At 48.5% G+C, this 22,196-nt stretch overlaps 1 protein-coding gene across 9 annotated transcripts in view; it reads left to right on the forward strand.

Moving 5' to 3' along the window:
* Positions 1 to 4,504: 4,504 nt before the first annotated feature.
* EEF1AKMT2 (EEF1A lysine methyltransferase 2) overlaps positions 4,505 to 22,196 on the forward strand; it is a 46,275-nt gene continuing 28,583 nt past the window's right edge. For 2 of the 9 annotated variants that reach the window (XR_013814712.1, XR_013814715.1), the window contains exons 1-7: positions 4,505 to 4,639; positions 6,057 to 6,122; positions 6,634 to 6,748; positions 9,487 to 9,594; positions 12,633 to 12,849; positions 15,824 to 15,925; positions 17,026 to 17,209. Coding sequence is in view for 5 of the 9 variants with exons in the window: in XM_079793215.1 (XP_079649341.1) it covers positions 4,506 to 4,639; positions 6,057 to 6,122; positions 6,634 to 6,748; positions 9,487 to 9,594; positions 12,633 to 12,849; positions 15,824 to 15,925; positions 17,026 to 17,120 (837 nt within the window). In the remaining 4 variants the exon portion in view is untranslated. Of the gene's footprint in view, positions 4,640 to 6,056; positions 6,123 to 6,633; positions 6,753 to 9,486; positions 9,595 to 12,632; positions 12,850 to 15,823; positions 15,926 to 16,074; positions 16,095 to 17,025; positions 17,346 to 22,196 lie in introns of those variants that run through there. The other 7 variants (XR_013814713.1, XR_013814714.1, XM_079793215.1 and 4 more) reach the window with 6 other exon arrangements.

Here is a 22,196-nt window from a genome sequence, read left to right on the forward strand (position 1 = left end):
CAGCAGTTGCAGGGTTTGGGGTTTGATGTAGAAGTAACGTGATGCGATTTCAATTTCCATATGACCATTCTGGCTGCCAGGTCAAGAGTATAGTGCCAGGGGAGGGAGAAGGAGGTATTGCGGTAACCCAGAGCCCGGATGGCGGTGGCTAAAAGTGAAATGGTGGCAGCAGGGGAGGTGGTAAGCGATTGGATTCTGGATACAAGGGAACACAAATTTAATTAAATATAACGGAAAGAGGATAAAAGCAACGTAAATAACAAATAGAAGTGAAAATAAACTGTAACAGAGTTAAGGACAGAAACTCAGGGAAGGAGCTCACCTTTCTAATCATTATTCTTCTATGTATTCTGTCTTTCTGGTTCCAAACGAGGCTCTTGATCTCCCACAGAACTCTTACCACTCTCTTTCCCAGCAAACAGAACTGTTTTCTGAAAGTTGGGCAGGAAGGCCTTGGAGTCATTCCTGACACCCCACTTGGATCAGTCAGCATTCTTCAACATGTATCCAAACAACCGGCTCCCGGGAGCTGTGAGCCTGAGCGGCCCGAAGAGCACAGTGTGGTGGTGACAGGATTGAAAACTGTCCCTGAGCCTGGAGACCAGGAGGAGACCGGGAGGAGCTGTGTGGGGGGAGGGGGAGGGAAGGACAAGAATGATGGTAGGATGGCCAGGGACCAAGGGGGTAGAGAGTACAGGGAAAAGAGGGTTGGAGGGATAGGGGGCGTGGGGAAGGCCATGCAAGACAGTTCGGTTTTCGTCCTGGCTGGTTTGGCTCAGTGGATAGAGCGTCGGCCTGCAGACTCAAGGGTCCCAGGTTCGATTCCGGTCAAGGGCACATGCCCAGGTTGCGGGCCCAATTCCCAGTGGGGAGCGTGCAGGAGGCAGCTGATCCATGGTTCTCTCTCATCATGGATGTTTCTATCTCTCGCTCCCTCTCCCTTCCTCCCTGAAATTAATAAACATATATTTTAAAAAAAGAAGAAGACAGTTCAGTTTTGAACAGGTTGAGCTGAACGTAACAAGGGGCACCTAGGCAACTGCACTAGAAGTCTGTACCTGAGGGCAGGGGACGGGAGTTACTAACAGGACAGCTAACAGTTACTGAACACCGATTGTATGTCAGGCTCTGTTCTAAGCTCTTTACATTGTATAGACTTATTTAATCTTGCTAACAATCCTCTAGAGGAGGATTAAAATTTTTTTAAAAATATGTTTTTATTGATTTTTTTTTTTAGAGACAGGAAGGGATAGAGAGATAGAAACATTGATGACAGCGGCTGCCTCCTGCACGCCCCCTATTGGGGATCGAACCTGCAACCCCAGCATGTGCCCGGACCAGGAATCAGACCAGTGACCTCTTGGTTCAAGGGTCCATGCTCAACCTCTGAGCCACACTGGCCGGGCTGAAGGAGACCCATTTTAAACTACATTTTATGGCTGAAGAAACTGAGGTAGCATTTATTTATTTTTTTTTTTCAGTTTAAAAGTATGGAATGCTTCACAAATTTGCATGTCATCCTTGCGCAGGGGCCATGCTAATCTCTGTATCGTTCCAATTTTAGTACATGATGTGCTGCCGAAGCGAGCACTGGGGTAGCATTTATTGAGCATTTACACATCAGGCATGTAGGACTTTACAGAAATTATTTCCTTTAATCTCTATAGCTGCCCTATGCCCTGGGCAACATTATTACCCTTGTTATAGGATGGGCAAACTGAGGCCTGAGAAGTTAAGAAACTCGCCCATAGTCACACAGGATAAGGCGAAGGCTCAAATCCTGGCAGTCCAACTGGAGCTGGGCGCCGAGCTCCCCTTTTTAAAAGGTTCACTTAAGAGCAGGTGGTGCTGGGGGGAAAAGGAGAGGCTTTTTAAAAAATATATATTTTATTGACTTTTTACAGAGAGGAAGGGAGAGGGATAGAGAGTTAGAAACATCGATCAGCTGCCTCTTGCACACCTCCTATTGGGGATGTGCCCGCAACCAAGGTACATGCCCTTGACCAGAATCGAACCTGGGACCCTTCAGTCCGCAGGCCGATGCTCTATCCACTGAGCCAAACCAGTTAGGGTCGGCAAATTCATTAGTCAACAGAGCCAAATATCAACAGTACAACGATTGAAATTTCTTTTGAGAGCCAAATTTTTTAAACTTAAACTTCTTCTAACGTCACTTCTTCAAAATAGACTCACCCAGGCCGTGGTATTTTGTGGAAGAGCCACACTCGAGGGGCCAAAGAGCTGCATGTGGCTCGCGAGCCGTGGTTTGCCGACCACTGGGTTAGGGCGAGGGGCTTTGAAAAAGGATGTGCTAAGCTTTGTTGACCCCTATAGGATCAATCAAGAGAGGTAAAGCCTGGCCAGCTGGTGTGGCTCAGGGGTTGAGTGTTGATCTATGAACCAGGAGGTCATGGTTCAATTCCAGGTCAGGGCACATGCCGGGGTCATGAGCTTGATTCCCAATAGGGCGTGCAGGAGGCAGCCAATCCATGATCCTCATTGATGTTTCTCTCTCTCTCTCTCCCTCTCCCTTCCTCTCTGAAGCCAATAAAAAAAATTTGAAAAAAAAAAAAAAAAAGAGAGGTAAAGCCTGGAACTTGGTCCTTGGTTTGTCAACGAGGAAGCCGCTGAGAATTGTTGGGAGCCCAGTGTCAGAGCTGCTGTGAGCGAGCGGGGCACCATGCTGCAGGACTCGGCGGAGGGAGAGAGAGACAGGCGACCCAGGGTACTCTCAGAGCCTCCCTCCTGCCCATGGAACAGGCCCCGGTGGGAGGCGCTGTGTTCCTTGGCACGTTCCAGCTCCTCCCTCGTGATGGGCAGCCAGGCTGGGACTAAGCTTCTCCACCTCCCACCACGAATCCCATTGCCCTGGGTGATCAGAGTGATGAAGGTCCCAGCCTTCAGGACTAAACAGCCGGAGTACTCCTGGAGCCAGAGGAGGGACTCTGTATAAACAGGGTTTTTCCAGGGCTGCATACCAACAAGTGTTTATAGCATTCATCACACACAGCAATCACAACTTCAGTGCTGGGGAGACATCAGATTGCAGACGGCCTTACCTTTCATGGCTCTTTCTTAATTATAACCTAGAACTTTCTAAGACCCACTCAGTCACATTCAAGCCTGCGCTCTCCGGCATCTGGGGTCTAGAGAAGATGAAAACAACCGGTGGCCCGGGCAGCACTAATTGGCCACGGCATCTGGTGGTTTTATTCCTCTGTAATGAGGCTACTTTCCTCTTTGGAGGGTTCTTTAATCCCCGCACACATGGCCTCCCTTCCCTTCCCCCGGATTCTATCCCCGGTGGCTGCCCGAAGCTCTGGGAACGCCTTGTGGAGGAGAAGATGCCCTTTCGGTCCTAATTGGGGTTTCTGGGAGCTGGAGAGGCAACCGGTGAGGTTGTTTACCTCGAAGGCCGCGGTCTGCAGCGTCCACAGGAACGTGGCCGAGGACATGTTCCTCGCGGTGGGAAGCAGCCTTGCCAGGGGATCCTGGCCTGGGACGTGGACCTGCCAGCATTTCATTGCTGCTACAGACACCCCCCCCCCCCCCCACCTCCCAGGCCTTTGGGGGTAAGCCCTCTCCGCATTATACTGCACAACTAGACCCAGGGGCTGAGGAATTTCAAGTTCACTGGCTGGGAGCAATCTCGTAGAACGGTCACCATCCATTTAGGGTGAGGTATAGACGGAGGCACACGGAGGTGAGGAGTCTTGGATGTGCCCAGGTGCCCGGGGAGGGGCAGCGCTGAGACAGCCAGGCGGGCATCTTGTCTCTCACTTAGCGCTCTTTCCTCCACATCACTCTGATCCCTGTGATCTGTGTATTTGGGGGCGGGGTCCTAGGGCATTCGTTACTTTGGGCCTAAATTCCCACTTCCTCCTATTGACTTCCCGTTAGAAGAGGCCAGCATGTTATTTTTAAGGCAGAATCCCAGCCACAAATGAAAGTAGCCGGAAGCCAAATGAAGATTCCCAGATTTGCCCAGCCCGGGTGGTTCAGTGGTTGAGGGAGGACCTGGGAACCAGGAGCTCATGGTTCGAATCCCCGCAGGGCACAGGCCTGGGTTGCGGGCTCCATCCCCAGTGTGGGGCATGCAGGAGGCGGCCGGTCCATGATCCTGTCTCATCATTGATGTCTCTCTCTCCCTCTCTCCTTCTCCCTTCTTCTCTAAAAGCGATAAAAATATATTAAAAAAAAAAAGTTCCCAGATCTGCCCACCACGTGATTTGTGCATTTGGGATTTTAGCGTGGCTTACCCACCGCCGAACCTTACAAACAGCAGCTCCCAAATCTAGTGGCTTTGGCGAGCACCTCGAAGAAGGGGGGGTGCATCTCACATTGGGTGCAGGGGCGGGGTCCAGCCCTGTCCCGTCCTGGGCTTGGGACCCAGACTTGGGAGGAAGGCGGGGCCGGGACATCACGCGGCCGGGAGCAGTAGAGAGGGCGGCCTCCCGCCGCCTAGAGGCGCCCTCCGCGCGTCCGCTCTGCCCCGCGTCGTCTCTATGGCGGCCCCACAGCCGTCTCGGGCGCGGAGAGGGATGAGCGCGGGCGGAGGCGCGGGGCCGGCGGCGCGGTCCCGGGAGGGCAGTCCCGGAGCGGGCGGCTTCGCCCCGTCGGCGCTGGGGACCCGAGAGCAGTGAGTGTGGCGCCCCTGGGGTGGGGGGGACGCAGGGACGGCGCCCGGGGGTCTCGGAAGATGGGGGAAGACCTGGGGGCGTGGCGGGCGGGGGCCTGCGGGGCCACCGGGGGCGGGGGAGGGGCGGCGGAATCGCCGGCGGCCTCCTTGGGGGCGATGGAGAGACTTGACAAGGGGTGACCTGTGCTGGGCTCGTGAGTTCCGGGCCGGGCGCCGACGGTCTTGGGGAGGCCGGGTAGGTCTGGACCCTGCGGGCGGGCCGGGGGCGGGGGCCGGGCCGGGGAGGTGGGCCGGGCCGGGGGGAGGGAGAGGCCGCGCGGACGGGGCGGGACGTGAGCTCCAAGGGGGGAGCGGAGGTTCCCCGCGGGGTGGTCCTGGGAGAGGAGAAGGGCCTGACCTACAACAGAGGGCCGGTGAGGATCTGGTGAGTGAATGGGTGAAGGGTGGGTGGCTGCGGGGAGGGGAGGAGGAGGGGTCACTCGGAGGGGGAGAGGGGTGCTGGGGGGTGAAGTAGGGGAGCGAGAACTGGACTTAAAAGGAATAAGAGTAAATCTTCACACATCCCGCAAGCTGAGCTTGTCCTTGGAGAGTTCCATTGTCTTGGTAGAAAAATCCCTGTTTCCCCACATTGTAAACTGGAAGTTTGGACTTGTGTTTGGGACTAAGGGATCCTCGAACAAATACTTACTTGTATTTTTTTAAAGCTAAAACAGCTTTTTTTGTGTGTCACATATTGTTGTTCTAAGTGCTTTACTAAAATGTGTAAGCGTATGATGCTCGTCTGTCTTTCTTTTTTTTTAAATATATATTTTATTGATTTTTTACAGAGAGGACGAGAGAGGGATAGAGAGTTAGAAACATCGATGAGAGAGAAATATCGATCAGCTGCCTCTTGCACACCCCCTACCAGGGATGTGCCCGCAACCAAGGTACATGCCCTTGACCGGAATCGAACCTGAGACCCTTGAGTCCGCAGGCCAACGCTCTATCCACTGAGCCAAACCGGTTTTGGCTGTCTTTCATTTTTTAAACACTGAGATGTTAAGAGATTTGAGTTATGTGAACTCATTGATAACACGAATGTATTTTAATTTTTAAAAATAAGTATTAGTTTCTTTTTTAAAAAATATATTTTATTGATTTCAGAGAAGAAGGGAGAGGGAAAGAGAGAGATAGAAACACTGATGAGAGAGAATCATGGATCAGCTGCCTCCTGCACGCCCCCTACTGGGGATCGAACCTGTAACTCCGGGCACGTGCCCTGACCTGGAATGGATGGTGACCTTCATGTGTTCATAGGTCCATGCTCAACCACTGAGCCACACAGGTCGGGCATAAATCTCTGTATCCTATTAGAAATATACATTTAACTCAGTTTAACTTAAGAATCTTGCTTTGCATTTGATTATTTCTATAGTTGGGATGCTGTGTATGAGCGAGAACTGCACACTTTCCAAGAATATGGAGACACAGGAGAAATCTGGTGAGTTACAAAAAATAGTGGAATCCGGAAGACCGTGTGTGTGTGTGTGTGTGTGTGTGTGTGTGTGTGTGTCTTTATGTTTTAAGTTGTATCCCAAAGAAGATGGGCTGAAAATCTTGGCAACCTTGAACCAATTCTGGCTTTAGTTGTTGGATTTAAAGAACCTCTGTCTTTTAATAACCCGGATTTAAATTTGATGATAGTATTAGGAAATTACTCTCTTCCTATAATTATCCTTTTTAAATAAGCAATAAAATTTTGAGCCATCAATACATAACAATGTATTATAATGCTGATGTAGAGAAACATTAATAAGTAATATACTGACCTTATGTATTCTGTCCTATTCTTCGGTGTGTCTTAAGATGAAGCTTAAGCAGTCACAGTTAATACCTTTTACTTTCCAAAATGGCGTAATGGAGTATATGGCTGATCTGCTTCAATGGAATATCGTTGTAACTTGGCTGTATATCCCTCTGTTGTTTGATTAACCATTCTCTGTTTCTGATAGGTTTGGGGAGGAGAGTATGAATCGACTCCTAAGGTGGATGCAGAAACACAAGATTCCATTGGATGCTTCGGTGCTTGATATCGGAACCGGAAATGGTGCTCTCCTGGTTGAACTTGTTGGTACTTTTAGTATTCATGTGTTACAGCCCAATTTTAAAGTGAAATTTAGAAAACTTGCAGTTGAGGACACTAACCATTTAAATTAAAGTAGTAAAGCAAGCATACCACCTACTTTGAGAAGTCACATGGTACAAAAGGGAGGCCGCATGGACGGGGAGAAGGAACTAAATGAAAAGCTAAAGGATCCAAGTTCTAGTCCTGGCCCTTCCGCCACTGACTTTGACCAAAACACTTGATTTCTCTGGGCGTCAGTTCTTCCCTACAGACTGTGACGTGGTGATTTCCACTGGTTTCTTGTAGCTCAGAACGCCAGAAGTCTGTGTGTAACAGGAAGGTGACTTTTTGTGCTCCCAGTGGGACATACATACCTTATCTTGGGTGAGCGTGTGGCTTGAACAGAGCCCTTTTACCGTGGCACTGGGTTTTGGTACAGGTCCTGCACTGGCGGTACCATCCCTGTTGTGGCCTCTGATGCGTCCAGGCTGTGCCACCTGCCGTGGAGGAAGGAAAAGACTAAGGCTTCATCCGGGAGGGTTTTCCCGTGTTCGTTCGTGAGGATGTATGTATAACAGTGCAGTGTACTGCATGCCTACCATGTGCCAAGCCTTGTGCTAGGCAGTGACAACAGGAAAATTTAGATCTTGTGCTTGAGTTGTTCACAATATCCTCGAGGCTGGACTGGCATATAGGTAAACAGTGATGGCCCAGCTTGGTGTGTGTGGTAATGGATATCCCGGGTGTGGCAAGGCACTGACACATTTGGGGAGAGGGACAGGAGAGGGTCGTGGAGGAGTCAGTGTCCGAGTTGGGTAGAGATTGCAGGAGCAAGAGGACTTACATCTTTGCAGCATCGAGTCTCCGAGTTCATGAACATGAGGCATTCCTACCTTTATTTAATTCTTTGTTTTCTGGCGGTAATATTTTGTAGTTTTCTCTGTAGAGATCCTACATATCTTCTCTTAGATTGATTCCTAGAATTTTTTGTTTTGTTGTAATTGTTATGTTTTTTAAATTTCATTTTCTAATAGTTTACCATAGTACTAGTTATATGTGTAAAAATTTACTGTAGCGTATGTTATGTGTAAATAATAATTTTATTCTATCCCAACCTCAATATCTTATTTACTAAAATGCGGTGTACAATATTGAATAGAAATTGTGAAGGCAGCTAGCCTTGTAACATTGCCTATTATAAAAGAAAAGCTTTAATATTTCACCATTAAACATGTTGGCTGTAGGTTTTTATAGTTTTTTTTTAATCAGACTGAGGACGTTCCTTTATATTCCTAATTAAGAGTGTTTAATCATGAATGGGCATTGAATTTGATTAGTTGCCTTCTTTGATAAGATGATTTTTCTTTTTGATTCTATTAATGTTGAGTTGATTGATTTTTTGGGGGGGTCCTCAGTTTTTTTAATTGACATTTTTATTGAAATGATTTCAGTGATTGTTCAATGTTCAAAGCAACTTCTGTCCCTGAAGGAAACCAAGTTGAATGGTGGCGTGTTCTCTCTCAGGCCTTACTGGGTTGGGTTGGGTAGTATTCTGCTTAGGATTTTATAGCTTCATGAGCATTTGCAGGAATGTTCCTTACTTGCAGTTTCCATGTAAGCTTTGTGTGTGAAGGTGACGCTGCCTCATCAGATGAGAGGGGAAGTGTCTCCTTTTCATTCTTTGAGAAGCTTTGTTTCTTCCCTAAGCCTTTGGACGAATTCCTGGCGAGAGCCTCTGGGCGTGGAGATGTTTTTGTAGGGTTTGAGTCAGTTTTGTGTTTTTCAAGACATCCATTTATCTAAATTAAAAATTTACCAGCATAAATTTGTTCATAATATTTTTTAAACTTAAAAAATTAACATATTGCAAAATTGACTCTTTTTAAATTACAGTTTTATGAATTTTAACATGTAGAAATTCATGTAATCACCACAGGACACAGAGTAGTTCCTCCCAGAAACCTCTCTTCTGCCATCTGTATGGCCACACCCTCCCCCAGGTAGCCACTCGTCAGTTTCTTGTAGCTAGCACGTAGTTAGGTCATGTTTTTTAATCCATTCTTACAATCTCTACCATTTATTTATTTAATACATTTTTATTGATTTCAGAGAAGAAGCCGGGGGGGGGGGGGGAGAGAGAGAAACATCAGTGATGAGAATCATTGATCAGCTGCCTTCTGCAGGCCCCACACTGGGGGATCGAGCCCACAACCTGGGCATGTGTCCTGACCGGGAATTGAATCGTGATCTCCTGGTTCATAGGTCGATGCTCAACCACTGAGCCACGCTGGCTGGGCTAAAGGGACTTTTAAATCAAGGACTTATTTCATATGCATTTAATGTATTCATATGACTTAATTGTGTTAAGTAAAATTTATGCTCGATTTATGTGTGAACCAGAGCATGTCAACATCAGAAGTTAACACTATACTTTTCTGCTTGAGGGCAGAAATATACATACAAGTATTCTCATTGGCTTTGAGAAAATGAATTTCCTTTTGAAAAAGAAATAAAATATAAAAGCAAAGGAATTGTTACATTCTATAGATTTAAATTTCCAGTTTCTGTTTTGATTCTATATAAAATTTAAGCATTATAGATTATTGGATGGTACACATTACTTGATCTATTCAAAGTGAATAAAACAGTCCCAGTCCTAAAGGAATATTATAATTCATAGGCAAAACCGGATATTAAAACATTTTAAAACTAAAGTATAAAATTACTTCTCTGTCTCTAGGCAAAGCTCGGTTTCTCTAATATTACTGGCATTGATTACTCGCCTTCTGCAATACAGCTTTCCGGAAGTATTATAGAGAAAGAAGGGTTATCTAACATTACGTTGAAGGTAAGTATTACTTACATAACTCTAAGTTATTTTTATTTCTAATAAAAGTTATAAAATTTAAATGTTTCTAATGTATAGCAGTCAGACACTCCAAAATGAAATGATGTGAAGAACTGTGTTAAACTTCTTAGTCTCGTCAGCTAGGGGAAGTCATTTTCTTCCTCGTGGGCAAGTGTACGCATCCCTCCCCCCCCCCCCCCCCCCCGGGTCTGCAGACACAGATAATACCTGAGTCTGAGTTAACCAGATCAGAAAGTTGGAAATGTATAAAGTGGGATAATGCCACCAAAGAATACTTCGTTTATTTCTGTGATCTCTGAGGAGATGATGTGTCTCGCATTTATATTTCTAGTTTAGGCATCTTCTCTGAGCTCTAGAATTTTATAAAGGCTGCGTATTTTACAGTTCCATCTGGATAGCTAATAATCTCTCAATTAGTCCAAAATGATACTTAAACCTGCACCCCCCCAAGTCCCTTCCCATTTCTAAAGATGCCACCATTTATTTACCAGGTGCACTAACCCAAAACCCAAAGAGTCTCCCTGGATTTCCTCTTTCCTTTAAGTTCTATATCCAATTCTGTTTTTGTTTTTTTGTTTTTCCCTAAAAGAACTCCATCAAATGCAAGGACTGGTTCTTTCTTTCTTTCTTTCTTTCTTTCTTTCTTTCTTTCTTTCTTTCTTTCTTTTTTTTTAAATATATTTTTATTGATTTCAGAGAGGAAGAGAAAGGGAGAGAGAGCTAGAAACATCAATGATGAGAGAGAATCATTGATTGGCTGCCTTCTGCATGCCCCCTACTGGGGATCGAGCCTGCATCCTGAGCATGTGCCCTTGACCAGAATCGAACCCGGGACTCTTCAGTTCGTAGGCCGACGCTCTATCCACTGAGCCAAACCAGCTAGGTTTTGTCTTCACAGCCCATCAGGAACGTAATCATTCCTCGATAGTTCCACTGCTCCCTCCCAGATCCCAGCCACCATCGTTTCTTGCCCAGGCAACTACAGTAGCCTCTTATTTGGCCTCTGCCACAGGGCAGCCAGCGTGGTGTTTTTTAAAATTTATTTATTTATTTATAAATATGGAACACTTCACGAATTTGCGTGTCATCCTTGCTCAGGGGCCATGCTGATCTCTGTATTGTTCCAGTTTCAGCATATGTGCTGCCGAAGCAGCGCCAGCTGGTGGTTTAAAGTGCAAATCAGGCCCTGACCGTTTGGCTCAGCGGATAGAGTGTCGGCCTGTGGACTGAAGGGTCCCGGGTTCGATTCCGGTCAGGGGCATATGTGCCTTGGTTGCAGGCACATCCCCAGTGGAGGGGCGTGCAGGAGGCAGCTGATGGATATTTCTCTCTCATGGGTGTTTCTGGCTCTCTGTCCCTCTCCCTTTCTCTCTGTGAAAATCAATAAAATATATTAAAAAATAAATAACTAAAGTGCAAATCAGGCCTGACTGGCGTGGCTCAGTGGTTGAGCATTGACCTAGGAACCAGGCGATCAGGGTTCAATTCCCGGTCAGGGCACATGCCCGGGTTGCAGGCTCGGTCCGCAGTGTGGGGTGTGCAAGAGGCAGCCGATCAATGATTCTCTCTCATCATTGATGTCTCTATCCCTCTCTCCCTCTCCCTGCCTCTCTGAGATCAATAAAAAATAAAAATATAAAATGCAAATCAGCGCTGGGACTCCTGTTCACCAGCCTCCAGGTGCTTCCCTGTAGCGCTCAGGCTGGAGCTGCACCCCCCCCCCCCCCCAGGCTCCGGAGCCCCGTTTCTCACCTCTTTCCCTACTTATCCCAGTGCTGACACGGCTCTGCTTCTGAAACAGGTCAGGCCTGTCCTCCAGTCGCCATCCCCGATGCTCTCTGCCCACGGTCGTTTTGCCCCGGATGTGAGCTTGTTGGCTCCTCCTTCCCCCTGAGTCTCGGCTCGAATGTTGCCTCCAGAGTGAGGCCTTCTCTGACCCCGTTCCAAAGCGTTTCTCTTCCCACTCAGTCACTGTCTTCCCCGTTAGAGAACAGACAATGTATCCTTATGCAGTGAACTTTTCTCTTGTTTGCGGTTATATTCCCAGGGCCTGAAAAACTCCTGCATTTGATGGATGTCTATGAAATATTTGTTGAATAAATGTGTACTTTCATACAGGCATTCAGGATAGAAAACTCTCCAAACTTAGCTCTCAGGAGCGGTAGCCGTTATTGCTTCAGGTACAATGACTACTTGGTGTGAGGGGAGGAAAGCCAGGGTCCAGTGTATTCACACCTGAGGGCTCATTTTCAAGTCAGACAGCAAGGGCGCTCTGGATAATACTTCATTTATGACTAGTTAGCTTCTAGGAATAATCATCAGCTAATCGTGTGGTTACTTTTTCAAAGTAGCTTTTCAGAATTAAGTTTATTGGCAGATTACTTTGAATGTTTTATGAAATTGGGCAGCTCACTGTTCTAAGTGCTTATACCGCCATCGGTTATTGAAAACGAAGGCGATGCCGGTGTCAGATTCTAAAGTGAATGGTGTTTGTAAAGTTACGTGATTGCGGTGGAAACAGCCATTGAACTTCGTAAGCGTCATGCTGGTCATTACGTCCCTTCCTTGCTTTGTTAGCTGCTGAGTCAAAGCCAAAGAACTTGCCTTTACCTTTGACTTCAGGTCATTCAACTTGTCGTCTTCGCTGAAAATCATCTTATTTCCTTGGCCTGTTTGAGCTCCCGGTAATGGCTGTCATTTTTAGGAATACCTCAGATGCTCCACTTTTCAACAGAAGTCACTGTGGGCTCTGTTGCGTGCTGGCGTATTGGGCACCACACCTGGCTTTGATTTGTTCCCACATCTGCAGAGATGTGGAATGTCCAGGAACACTGTCTCTCACTACTCTTAGCTTTAATGATCTTGGAACGAAGCACATGAAAGTGAACCATAAAGTTGGAAATAGGTTTATCACATGTAAAATGCCGTCAGAGCGAAGGGGCGCTTTTATGGATCACCTTTGACCCGGTGGAGACGTGTGGCAGTGGTTCTCACCTCCGCCCTGCTTCCTCGTCCAGGTAGAAGACTTCCTGAATCCCCGCACTGAGCTGTCTGGCTTCCACGTCTGCATTGACAAAGGGACCTTTGATGCCATAAGCCTGAATCCTGACGGCGCAGCTGAGAAGAGGAAGCAGTATGTGGGCGCTCTCTCCAGGGTGCTGGGAGTGAAAGGCTTTTTTCTGATAACCTCCTGTAATTGGACCACGGAAGAGCTGCTGAACGAGTTCCGGGAAGGTAATTGGCTGTGCTGTTCGAGTACGTGTTTCCTCAGGTTGAAGGCCCCGGACCCGGCTTTTCGCTGGTGCTGCAGTGTTTCACTCTCCCATTCGTGGGAATTGCCTGCTTTTCTTCCGTTAGTAACCTTGGTACTGCTTTTCACTGTACACGCAAAGAGCAAAGAGGCAGTACTGGTTGGGACCCAGAGTCCGGTCTGAAAATGTCCAAGAAATCCTGGCAGTGAAGCACTAACATTTATGAGCCTGTGAACATTGAGCTCTTTCTGTAAGCTGCGTAATCTGTGACTTGGAAGCAGACAGAAAGCTCGTGGCCTGTGCTCCTGCCCTTCCCTGGCTGCCAGCGGCCGTGCGGACGGCAGCAGTGTTTCTGAGGCCTTACGTGCGTTTTCATGTCATACACGTGTCTTTCCAGTGGCAGTTAGGTCCGGGCTTTTCTTCCTGTGTCAGTGTGTGGAGCAGTGTTACCATCGCACAGAAACAGCACACGGACTCGGTGGTAGAAATGAGGAAATCCCTGCCTTCTCCAAGATGGTTGGTGCCGAGACAGGCTCCGCCTTTGCCCCGTGGACAAAGTATAGTAGGTGCCTGTCTTCGAAGTGGGGTTTTGTGAGAATTGAGGGGATCACCTGTTCACCAGTGGTTTTCGCTCTTCGGCATGTTCCTCGCGTGTTCTCGGCGACACCTTGCCTGCCGGTTCATTCCTGTCGAGCACGGCCTTTCTGGGAAAGTTCCCTGAGAACTCCCCTCTGGCCATTTGCTTGTTTTTCCCTTAGAATCCTCTCGGCGTAGGAGTAAGGTTTTTAAAGGAATGGAGGGGTTTTCAGGATGGAGCCTAAGCGATGGCACCACGTTTGTGCTTAGGTTTGGCACCTCAGTTCAGAGCTCATGGAAGTGAGCTGCTGGGCGGTGTGTGCACCTGGCTTCCAGGTGGTTTTCTGGGCTGAGGGTGAGGCTGAGGGACACTGAACACATCCTGTGCGCGCAGCGCTTAGCAGGTTCATACCGTGCAGCCTGCAGTGTGAGGCTTGACCTGTGAGCCGGGGCTTCATTGCTGTTGCCCTGGGAAGCAGGAAGCCATGTGATGTTCGGGCTTTTATTTCATGTCATTAAGTTGATTACCTTCCACGGGAAGCGCGGTTCCCTTCGAACCGCCCAGGCCGCGCCCGTAGGCCTTCCTCTGCCTGAAGCCGGCAGCGCTGGGTGCTGGGCGGCGCGGTGCGGGCTGGGCCTCCGGCTCGGGGTGCAGGCGCTGCAGCCCTGGCCCCGCAGGCAGGCCTGTGTGTGAGAAGGAGCAGGCCTGCCGTGCAGAGTGCTGCTGGCCCTGTGCTGAGAACTCCTGGCCACGTCCCTAACTCAGGCTCCGTTTTAGAGCAAAACATGGAATTTCAGTAAGCGAAATGGGCCCTAGCTGGTGTGGCTGAGTGGATAGAGCGTCAGCCTCTAGACTGAAGGGTTCCGGGTTCAATTCCAGTCAAGGGTACATGCCCAGGTGTGGGCTCCATCCCCAGTGTGGGGCGTGCAGGAGGCAGCCGATCCATGATTCTCTCTCATCATTGATGTTTCTCTCTCTCTCCCTCTCCCTTCCTCTCTGACATCAATGTAAAAGAAAAAACATGTATATATTCAGTAAGTGCAGTGTTGCCACAGGAAATGTGAGAGAAATAGTGACGTCCGACTGAAGACAGGTGCCAGAGCCTCTTCTGAGCCGGTCTGGAGGTGGATGGCAGCCGCCGCCTCCTCCCCCGCCACGCCCCCCCGCACAGGCCTCAGGACCTGCGCCCGGTCCCTTTGCTCAGGGTAGGGCTTGCTCCCCCAGCCTTTACGGTTCTTTCCTTATTTGAAACATAAATGTTCATAAAACTACTGAAACGAATCGTGCATTTCTCCTTTTTAGCCTCGTCATGTAAACATTGGTGTTGTCATTTGATCTGATGAGGGTTCCTTGAAACATTTGCCAGACACTAGATGTTCTAATTTAATGTCCAAGGAACTTGTCTTTCTTACAACTACTGAATGAACAAGAAACCAAAAACCTATAAAACTACAAAAGTAATCCAGATTCATTATGGAAAAAAAAGGAATAATATTAACCCCAACATGTAAGAATATAGATTAAAATAATTAAAATCATTCATCTATCTCTGGAAATAGAGATATTTTAATATTTTGGTGTATTATCCATTGAAACTTGATGACTTCAGTCCTGTGGGCTAGGCCAGGGAGTGAAAAGATTTTCCTAGAAAAGTCACGACGTCTCTGTTTTCTTGTGAAAATTTTTGTTATGAAATATTTTAAGCATAAGTAAAATTTCAGAAACAAATACAGGTGTGTCCCCATCCATCTACCTCAGTGGCTCCATTTTCCAGTGTTAAAAAATACCAGGTTTTTGCCCTGACCGGTTTGGCTCAGCATCGGCCTGCGGACTGAAAGGTCCCAGGTTCGATTCCGGTCAAGGGCATGTACCTTGGTGGCGGTCACATCCCCAGTAGGGGGTGTGCAGGAGGCAGCTGATCTATGTTTCTCTCTCATTGATGTTTCGAACTCTCTATCCCTCTCCCTTTCTCTCTGTAAAAAATAAATTTAAAAAAATCAATAAAATATATTAAAAAAATATATCAGGTTTTTACATTGTCCTTCTATGGAAAAGTTTTCTATGCTCAGTTTTTGAACATTTTAACATTTAGTTATTTCTTAAGATTTGCTGAAGTTTGATTAAGAATATGAATTAGAATGTAAATGAAACAAAGTGTAAAAGAGCAGTTGATACAATAACATGTATCCCTTTAACATTTTTTCTGCTTATTTGAGTTCAAGCTCAAGTCATGGAAACTTAGAAAATGAAGACACCCCCAAAAGAAAAAGTAATTCCTGAACCAATTGCCTATCAACGAGGGAACAGGGTTAATGGGAGTGACCTTCCTGCCTTATTTGTCTTATTTTTTTTTAAAATATATTTTATTGATTTTTTACAGAGAGGAAAGGAGAGGAACAGAGAGCTAGAAACATCGATGAGAGAGAAACATCGACCAGCTGCCTCTTGCACACTCCCCACCGGGGATGTGCCCGCAACCAAGGTACATGCCCTTGACCAGAATCGAACCTGGGACCCCTCAGTCCGCAGACCGATGCTCTATCCACTGAGCCAAACCGGTTCCGGCTGTCTTATTTTTTAAAAGGAATACAACGACGTAGTAAAACGTTACATTTTTATTTTATTTTATAGCTTAGGAAACGGCCACGTCCTCTAATTGTGATCTTTACACAGTCACTGTGAGTTGGAGAGGAGTGTTGGTGTCTGAACCCCCTGGCACAGAACCCGGGGATCCTGGGTAAGGTCATGTGACCAGTATCTCTTGCACTAAGTGGTAAAGGTGGGATTGAACCCAGGAGTTTTGACTACAAGTTACTTATTTATTTTTTTCCCACCACACTGTGCTACTTTGAGAGTTACTAGTTCCTTGTCTTGATCTTTGGTTACAAACTTTTTTGGTGGTAAAATACAGGGGTGGGCAAAAGTAGGTTAATAATAATTAGTAATACAATAATTAATAAAAATGCAAGAATAAATTCTTGTGTTTTGCATACTCACAACTGTAAACCTACTTGGGCTCACCCCTTATATATAACATAAGATTTGTCACTTAACCATTTTTAAGGGCACAGCTCAGGGCATTAAGTGCCCCGACCCTTTTGTGCAGTCATCAGCACATCATCTCCAGACTTTTCCATCTTACACATTCATTTTACTCCCGTGTTCCTGACCTTTCTGTACTCAGTTTGGGTATGTGCGATGGGGATCAATTGCATTAGTGCCTATAAAGCACCAAACAATGCCTGGTACCTGGCAAGAACCCAGCCCGTGGTGGCTGCTCCTGCGGGCAGGTGGCGCAGGCTCAGGAGATGCGCAGGGGAGGGGCCGGCACCCGGGAGGCGGAGGAGTGGGTGTGTGACCAGCAGCCTCTTCTGCGGTGGTTTTCAGTCTTGTCTGTTTCTTGTTCGAAGTGTTCCGGGTGAAGACACATTGCTAACACGCAGGAGAACTGGGACGTCACAGAATGCCGTCACACTCCGAGTGTGGGTCACAGTTTATAGAGGGTGTGAAGCCCACTGTTCATACGGGCTGCTGCTAACTGCAATTCAGTCCTAATAAGAGTGTTTGGATTTTGTCCGACAGGATTCGAACTGTTCGAAGTGTTGCCAACACCCAAGTTCAGCTTTGGAGGCCGGTCTGGAAACAGTGTGGCTGCATTGGTTTTCCAAAAAACGTGAGGTTTTCCGCTGGACAGACGCAGAGCGCTTTTAAAGAAGCCCCACTTCAAAGTAAACGCGGCAGAACTGCAGGTGCAGCTGACTGCTCAGTGAGTACACAGGATACACATGGCGCGGACACAGGTCCTGGGCGTGAGGCGGCGGCCTGAGGCCAGCCAGGGTGATTCCACGTGCTCTTTGTATTGGAATGTAAATATTTTCCTTCTTGATTAAAAACACTTTCCTGTACCTGCTGAGCAGTTGACAACTTTAAAGCAGTAAATGGATTTACAGAAAGCCTGCATTCCTGACGTTTGTGCCTTGGGAACGTTGAAGATAGCTCTGTGTTAGGATTTCCGAATGATTCCAGGGCCAGAATAATGAGCAAAACAACTTTATCAGTGTTCTATTAGAGTAGGAAACAATGAGCTACTATTTTGGGTTAATGGTGGTTATTTAAAAAAATTAATATCTGAGAAAACCTCTAGCCTTCATGTTTATAGTTACACAAAGTCAGGTGACTATATTAGTTGACCAGAAATATAATTGAGGCTGCATTTTGTGGCTGGTGGTACTCTCTCCGCTGTGAGGGACGATAGGAAGCAGGTGAACAGATAAATAGAAAGACGACTGAGGTACAGGTACCGGCCTGCACCGTGCCCTGTTACGTATCTATCTTTCTCGTGTCCTCTTGTCTTACTGAATCTTCCCAGTGTCCGGCAGGCATTCCTGCTTCCCCGCATCAGCAGCTCGTGCAGGACGGAGTGGGGGCTGTTCTCTGGCGCTGACGCGAAGGCCCACTCCCCCACCCCCCGCCTCCCGTGGCACGCTCTGCCCAGCTCAGTGGGGAAGCAGGATGCGCCTTAGAAAGCGCTGTCCGCGAGGTTGGGCGGTCATTTGGGGAGCTCTGCTCCGAGCCGGTGTCCATCTGTGCACCGGGCTCCCCCCGCTCGCCTTAAAGGGCTGGCCCGGTCGGGACCTGGCGGCCTCGGTCCCTGTGAGGCCGAGGACGTCACTCTGCCACCGTGTGAGCCCTGAGGGAGATGGACGAGGGGTTCTAGTTGGGGGCTAATTAGTAAGAGAAAAGTTTATTAAGATGTTTAAAAGGATAAGGTATATTAATATGTAATGCTGCTTTGTATTTGGGCTAATATTTTAATAACGGAGTCACAGTATGAGCTTTTAAAAAAGTGAAATGTTCGATGAGTGTTCATTTTGAGGCCTGTTGGGTCGCAGAACGGGGAGAATTGCGTTTGGCAGTCGTTAGCTCCAGGGATGAGTGAGTCTGGCATTATACCTGCTTTCATTTGCCCCAGTGGGGGGGCAGGGAAGGTGGTTTGATTAAGATCAACATTAATCAACCATTAAAATTACTGCCTGCCTTGCACAAGATAACTGAAGATATTTACATAGATAAACATAAATAACATTTTTTGAAAAGCTTTAATTTTAAACATTTAAAAAGTGAGACATTAAAATACGTTTCTAAACTTAAAATAGTGTTGATTTTACAGACGAGACATGGGATCTACACCAGAAGCAGGTAGTTTTTAATTTGTCGAGGAGATCTGTCTTTGTTGTCTTTTCACATGACAGTTCCTTGATTTCTGTATGATAATAGTATGTAAGTGCTTTCTTGGGGTTTTGAGCTGTTAAGTATATGCTGTTTTAAAGCGCCAGCCTAACGAAGTGGGCTTTCTGTGTGGCCAGATGGGGCGCTGGGCTGGAGTCACTACGAGCTCGGAGTGGCCTTTGTGGGAAAGCTCCTCGGGTCTGTCATGGGGTGAGCTGATGTGTGTGGAGATGAGGATTTGGGGGACGTGGAGCTGTTGGCACGGTTACGAAAGGGGAGTTGTAATCTCTCATCAGGTGAATCCTGCTGGAAGCGCCCCTCAGAGCTTGAAATCAGAACAAACAGAAAGTCCAAAAATGCTAACAATCAATTCGTATTTTCCAATAATGCCAGCTTTACCAGCCAGGCCAGAAAATGCCACCTGAGTTACCGAACGAGGCATAAACGCATGCGGGGAAACGTGGTGTGTTCAGTCAGTCACGTGCTGTGTGGGTACTGGGAGACCCGGCAGCGGGTTCCGCAGGAGGGCTGTTTTCTGGAGAAGGAGTTGGAATGGTAATTTCATTTCATCAAAAGGCTCTTATTTTGGGGAAACTTGTTTGAAATGCAAACGAGACTTCTCCGTGCAGCCCTTACAGATGGTTATGATGCTGCTATTACTGCCCACAGGCCCCCCGGAGGGCTCCGAGGCCTGAATGGGTGGTTGTGCCAATTAACCAACAGAAGTTTTCAGAACGTTGTGTTTTAAGCCAGGTGCAGGTTAGCGTTGCTTTGGGGACTGGCATTTATGCGTGAGAATGAACCTGCCACTGCCTGGCAGCTTGACCGAAACCCTTTCAATAAGCCCCGGCTGTTGGTGAATGAGTCCCCGTTGTGGCAGGACGCGGTCTCTCCTTCTCTGTCACGTGCACGCAGCTTTCTGTGGGGTGGGGGGCGGGGGGAGAGGTGCACATACACGAACACTTAGTCTTTGTGTGCATAGTGTGTCTCAATCCCCTGATTCTTCATTTTCAAATTTCTATGAAACTGTCATGCAGAGGATACCAGAAACCTTAATTTTTCAGGAACTTGTATCAGTAATTAACCTTTATTTGGCTTTGGAATAATTTTTCTTAAATTGATAGGTAAAGAAACAGCGTATCCCTGCTTATGTTAATAGACTTTGAGTTATGTTCTCCTAAATCGTGTTGTTTTATGTATTGACTAGAGGTCTAGTGCATGATTGAATCATGCACGTGTAGGGTCCCCTACACGCTTTCGCTTTTCGCGGTGGAGCTGGGTGCCTGTCTGCTGGTGCACCAGGCCTTTCAGAAGCCTCCGCCGAGCCGGAGCAGACAGGCACCCAGCTCCCCCGCTTTTGATGGTCCGCGGCCACTGCGGGGGGGCTACCCTGCTGTTGAGAGGCGCAGGGGGCGCCTCTCAATTGCTGCTGAGGGGGGCTGCCGCGGACACCTGGCTACCCTGCGGTTGAGAGGCGCAGCTGGGTGTCCGCGGCAGGCCCCCTCAGCGGCTGCGCCTCTCAACAGCAGGGTAGCCCCCCTCAGTGGCAGCGGATCCGTGCCTCTCAATGGCCGGATAGGCCACCCCGAGTCCCGCCCCCCAGCCTCCCGCTGCCCAATCATGGGCGTAGCGGAGTGATGGTAATTTACATGTTACTCTATTATTAGATAGGATGTGTGCCTGTGTGTGTCTGGTAGGCTACAACGGAAAAAAACCAAAGTTTGTGTCAAGTCCATTGCTTTCCGGGCAGCAGGTGCCGGGGAGACCCGGGCCGGAGCTCCCGTGTGTGGCCTGGGAGCCAGTGTGTGCCCGAGACAGCCCCCCGCCTCCCGAGCAGAGGGGCCTGTGTGCGCAGGCTCATCGCTGCTTGGGGTGGGGGTGGGGGTGGGGTGCTGGCCCCAGCACTTTCCCGGAGGGCGGGCGTTCCCTGAGCTTGACTGTGGGGCCAGCCTGATTGGTTGGAGGACAAGTGCATGGTGGTGGTGGTGGGGGGGGGGGGGGCGAAATGGGGAAGCCCTTGTCATGTCTCGGTTGGGCAGGAAACAGTTGTCCTGAGGAGAAGGGGGGAGCACATGAGCATGTTTTATTAACAGTTAATTCAAGAAAATGGATGCTAACTTATTCTTCATACACACCATGCAATTAGTTAGAAAAGTACAAGAATAGTGTGAAATTCTTTGGTCAGTTGATGGCTTCCTATGTTAGGGGCATAGAAATGAAACTCAGCGAATTCCCAGGCCCCAGGCTCCCTCCAGGCCGAATACCCCGCTCCACACTGGGCCTGAGAGGCGAGGTCCGAGCCTAATGAGTGACTGCGTGTGACCTGAGCGGGGTCCCTGGAGTGTTGTGGAAAGATCATTCCTTTCCAGCTCAGATGTCACATGGGCTCCATAACCAGGAACCAAGGGAGCCGAGTCGGTCCGCACCGAGTTGGAAGTCTTGACCGCAGTGCGGGACTGACCGCTCCGCAGGCTGCTCGGCTGAACTGCGAGCTGCCGCTGTGTGGCCTGCGCCGTCGGCCCAGGGAAACCGAGTGAGAAAGATGGGACTGGACCCGACGTGAACGTCTCAGTGCCGCTTCCCGGGGACTCACCCGGCGGCAGAGCGGGCCCGGGCCCTGGTCCTGCTGAGGCCATTGTAAGACGGACAGACGGACAGACAGACAGACATCCAGGAGAGCGACTGTATCTTAAAGTGCTTGCAAATCGCCGGCCTCATTGATTAGAGGAAGACGTAGAAATGGAACCTGCTCTCTCGCTCTCACGGCCCATCTGAAGAAAGGCCGTTTTCCACGTCAGCGTGGAGCATGCGCTGTGAGGCCTGGTCAGGAAGGAGTCTGTAGGAAGTGACCTATGGCGCGTGCTGAAGAGCTTTTTAAGAAAAGCCAATCGAATGCATTTGTTTCTCCAAATACCTAAGAATTTCCCCTAAAAATACCCAGCAGTTAGCATATCCTGGGTCCCAGCTGAGGAGCTTAGGAGAAATCTGAGAAGCCTGCTGGGTAAGGAGACCTCGAGCCGTGCTTGTGGCTCTTCGTGAACACACTGACCGATGGAGCGGCCGTTGTCATCAGTGAGGATGATGTCATCAGTGACGACAGCAGCAGAGGACGCTGTGGGGTGGCTGTCCCTGCACCCAACCTGCCTCCCGCTCCCGAGAGGGGGCTGGTCGGGAGGAAAGGCTAAATGCAGAAGAGGGGGTGCTGCCAGTTCGGGTTTTCCTCTGACTCCTCCTCCGCCGTGGAAATGGCAGCCCTTTGTTCCCGTCTGATTTTAGTGCGTCCTGGCTAAGAAGACGCGGGCTGAGGCTCGTCAGATGGTTTTCGCCCTGGGACTGGGCGGGGCGGGAGGGGAGGGAAGCAGCCCGCCTCCGGACCCTAACCCTCCGGCCGCCCCTGCGCCGCTGGCCTTGGCGATGACACATGCGGGTGCACTGAAGCCGCAGTAATTGCGTTTTCTTTCCAGGTCCCACCAAGAAGCCTCGCTGATCGGGAAGTCGTAACGTGGCCTTTAACTTAGTAAACA

This window comes from Cnephaeus nilssonii, assembly GCF_951640355.1.
Source record: "Cnephaeus nilssonii genome assembly, chromosome: 16".
In the NCBI taxonomy this organism is placed as follows: Eukaryota; Metazoa; Chordata; class Mammalia; order Chiroptera; family Vespertilionidae; genus Cnephaeus; species Cnephaeus nilssonii.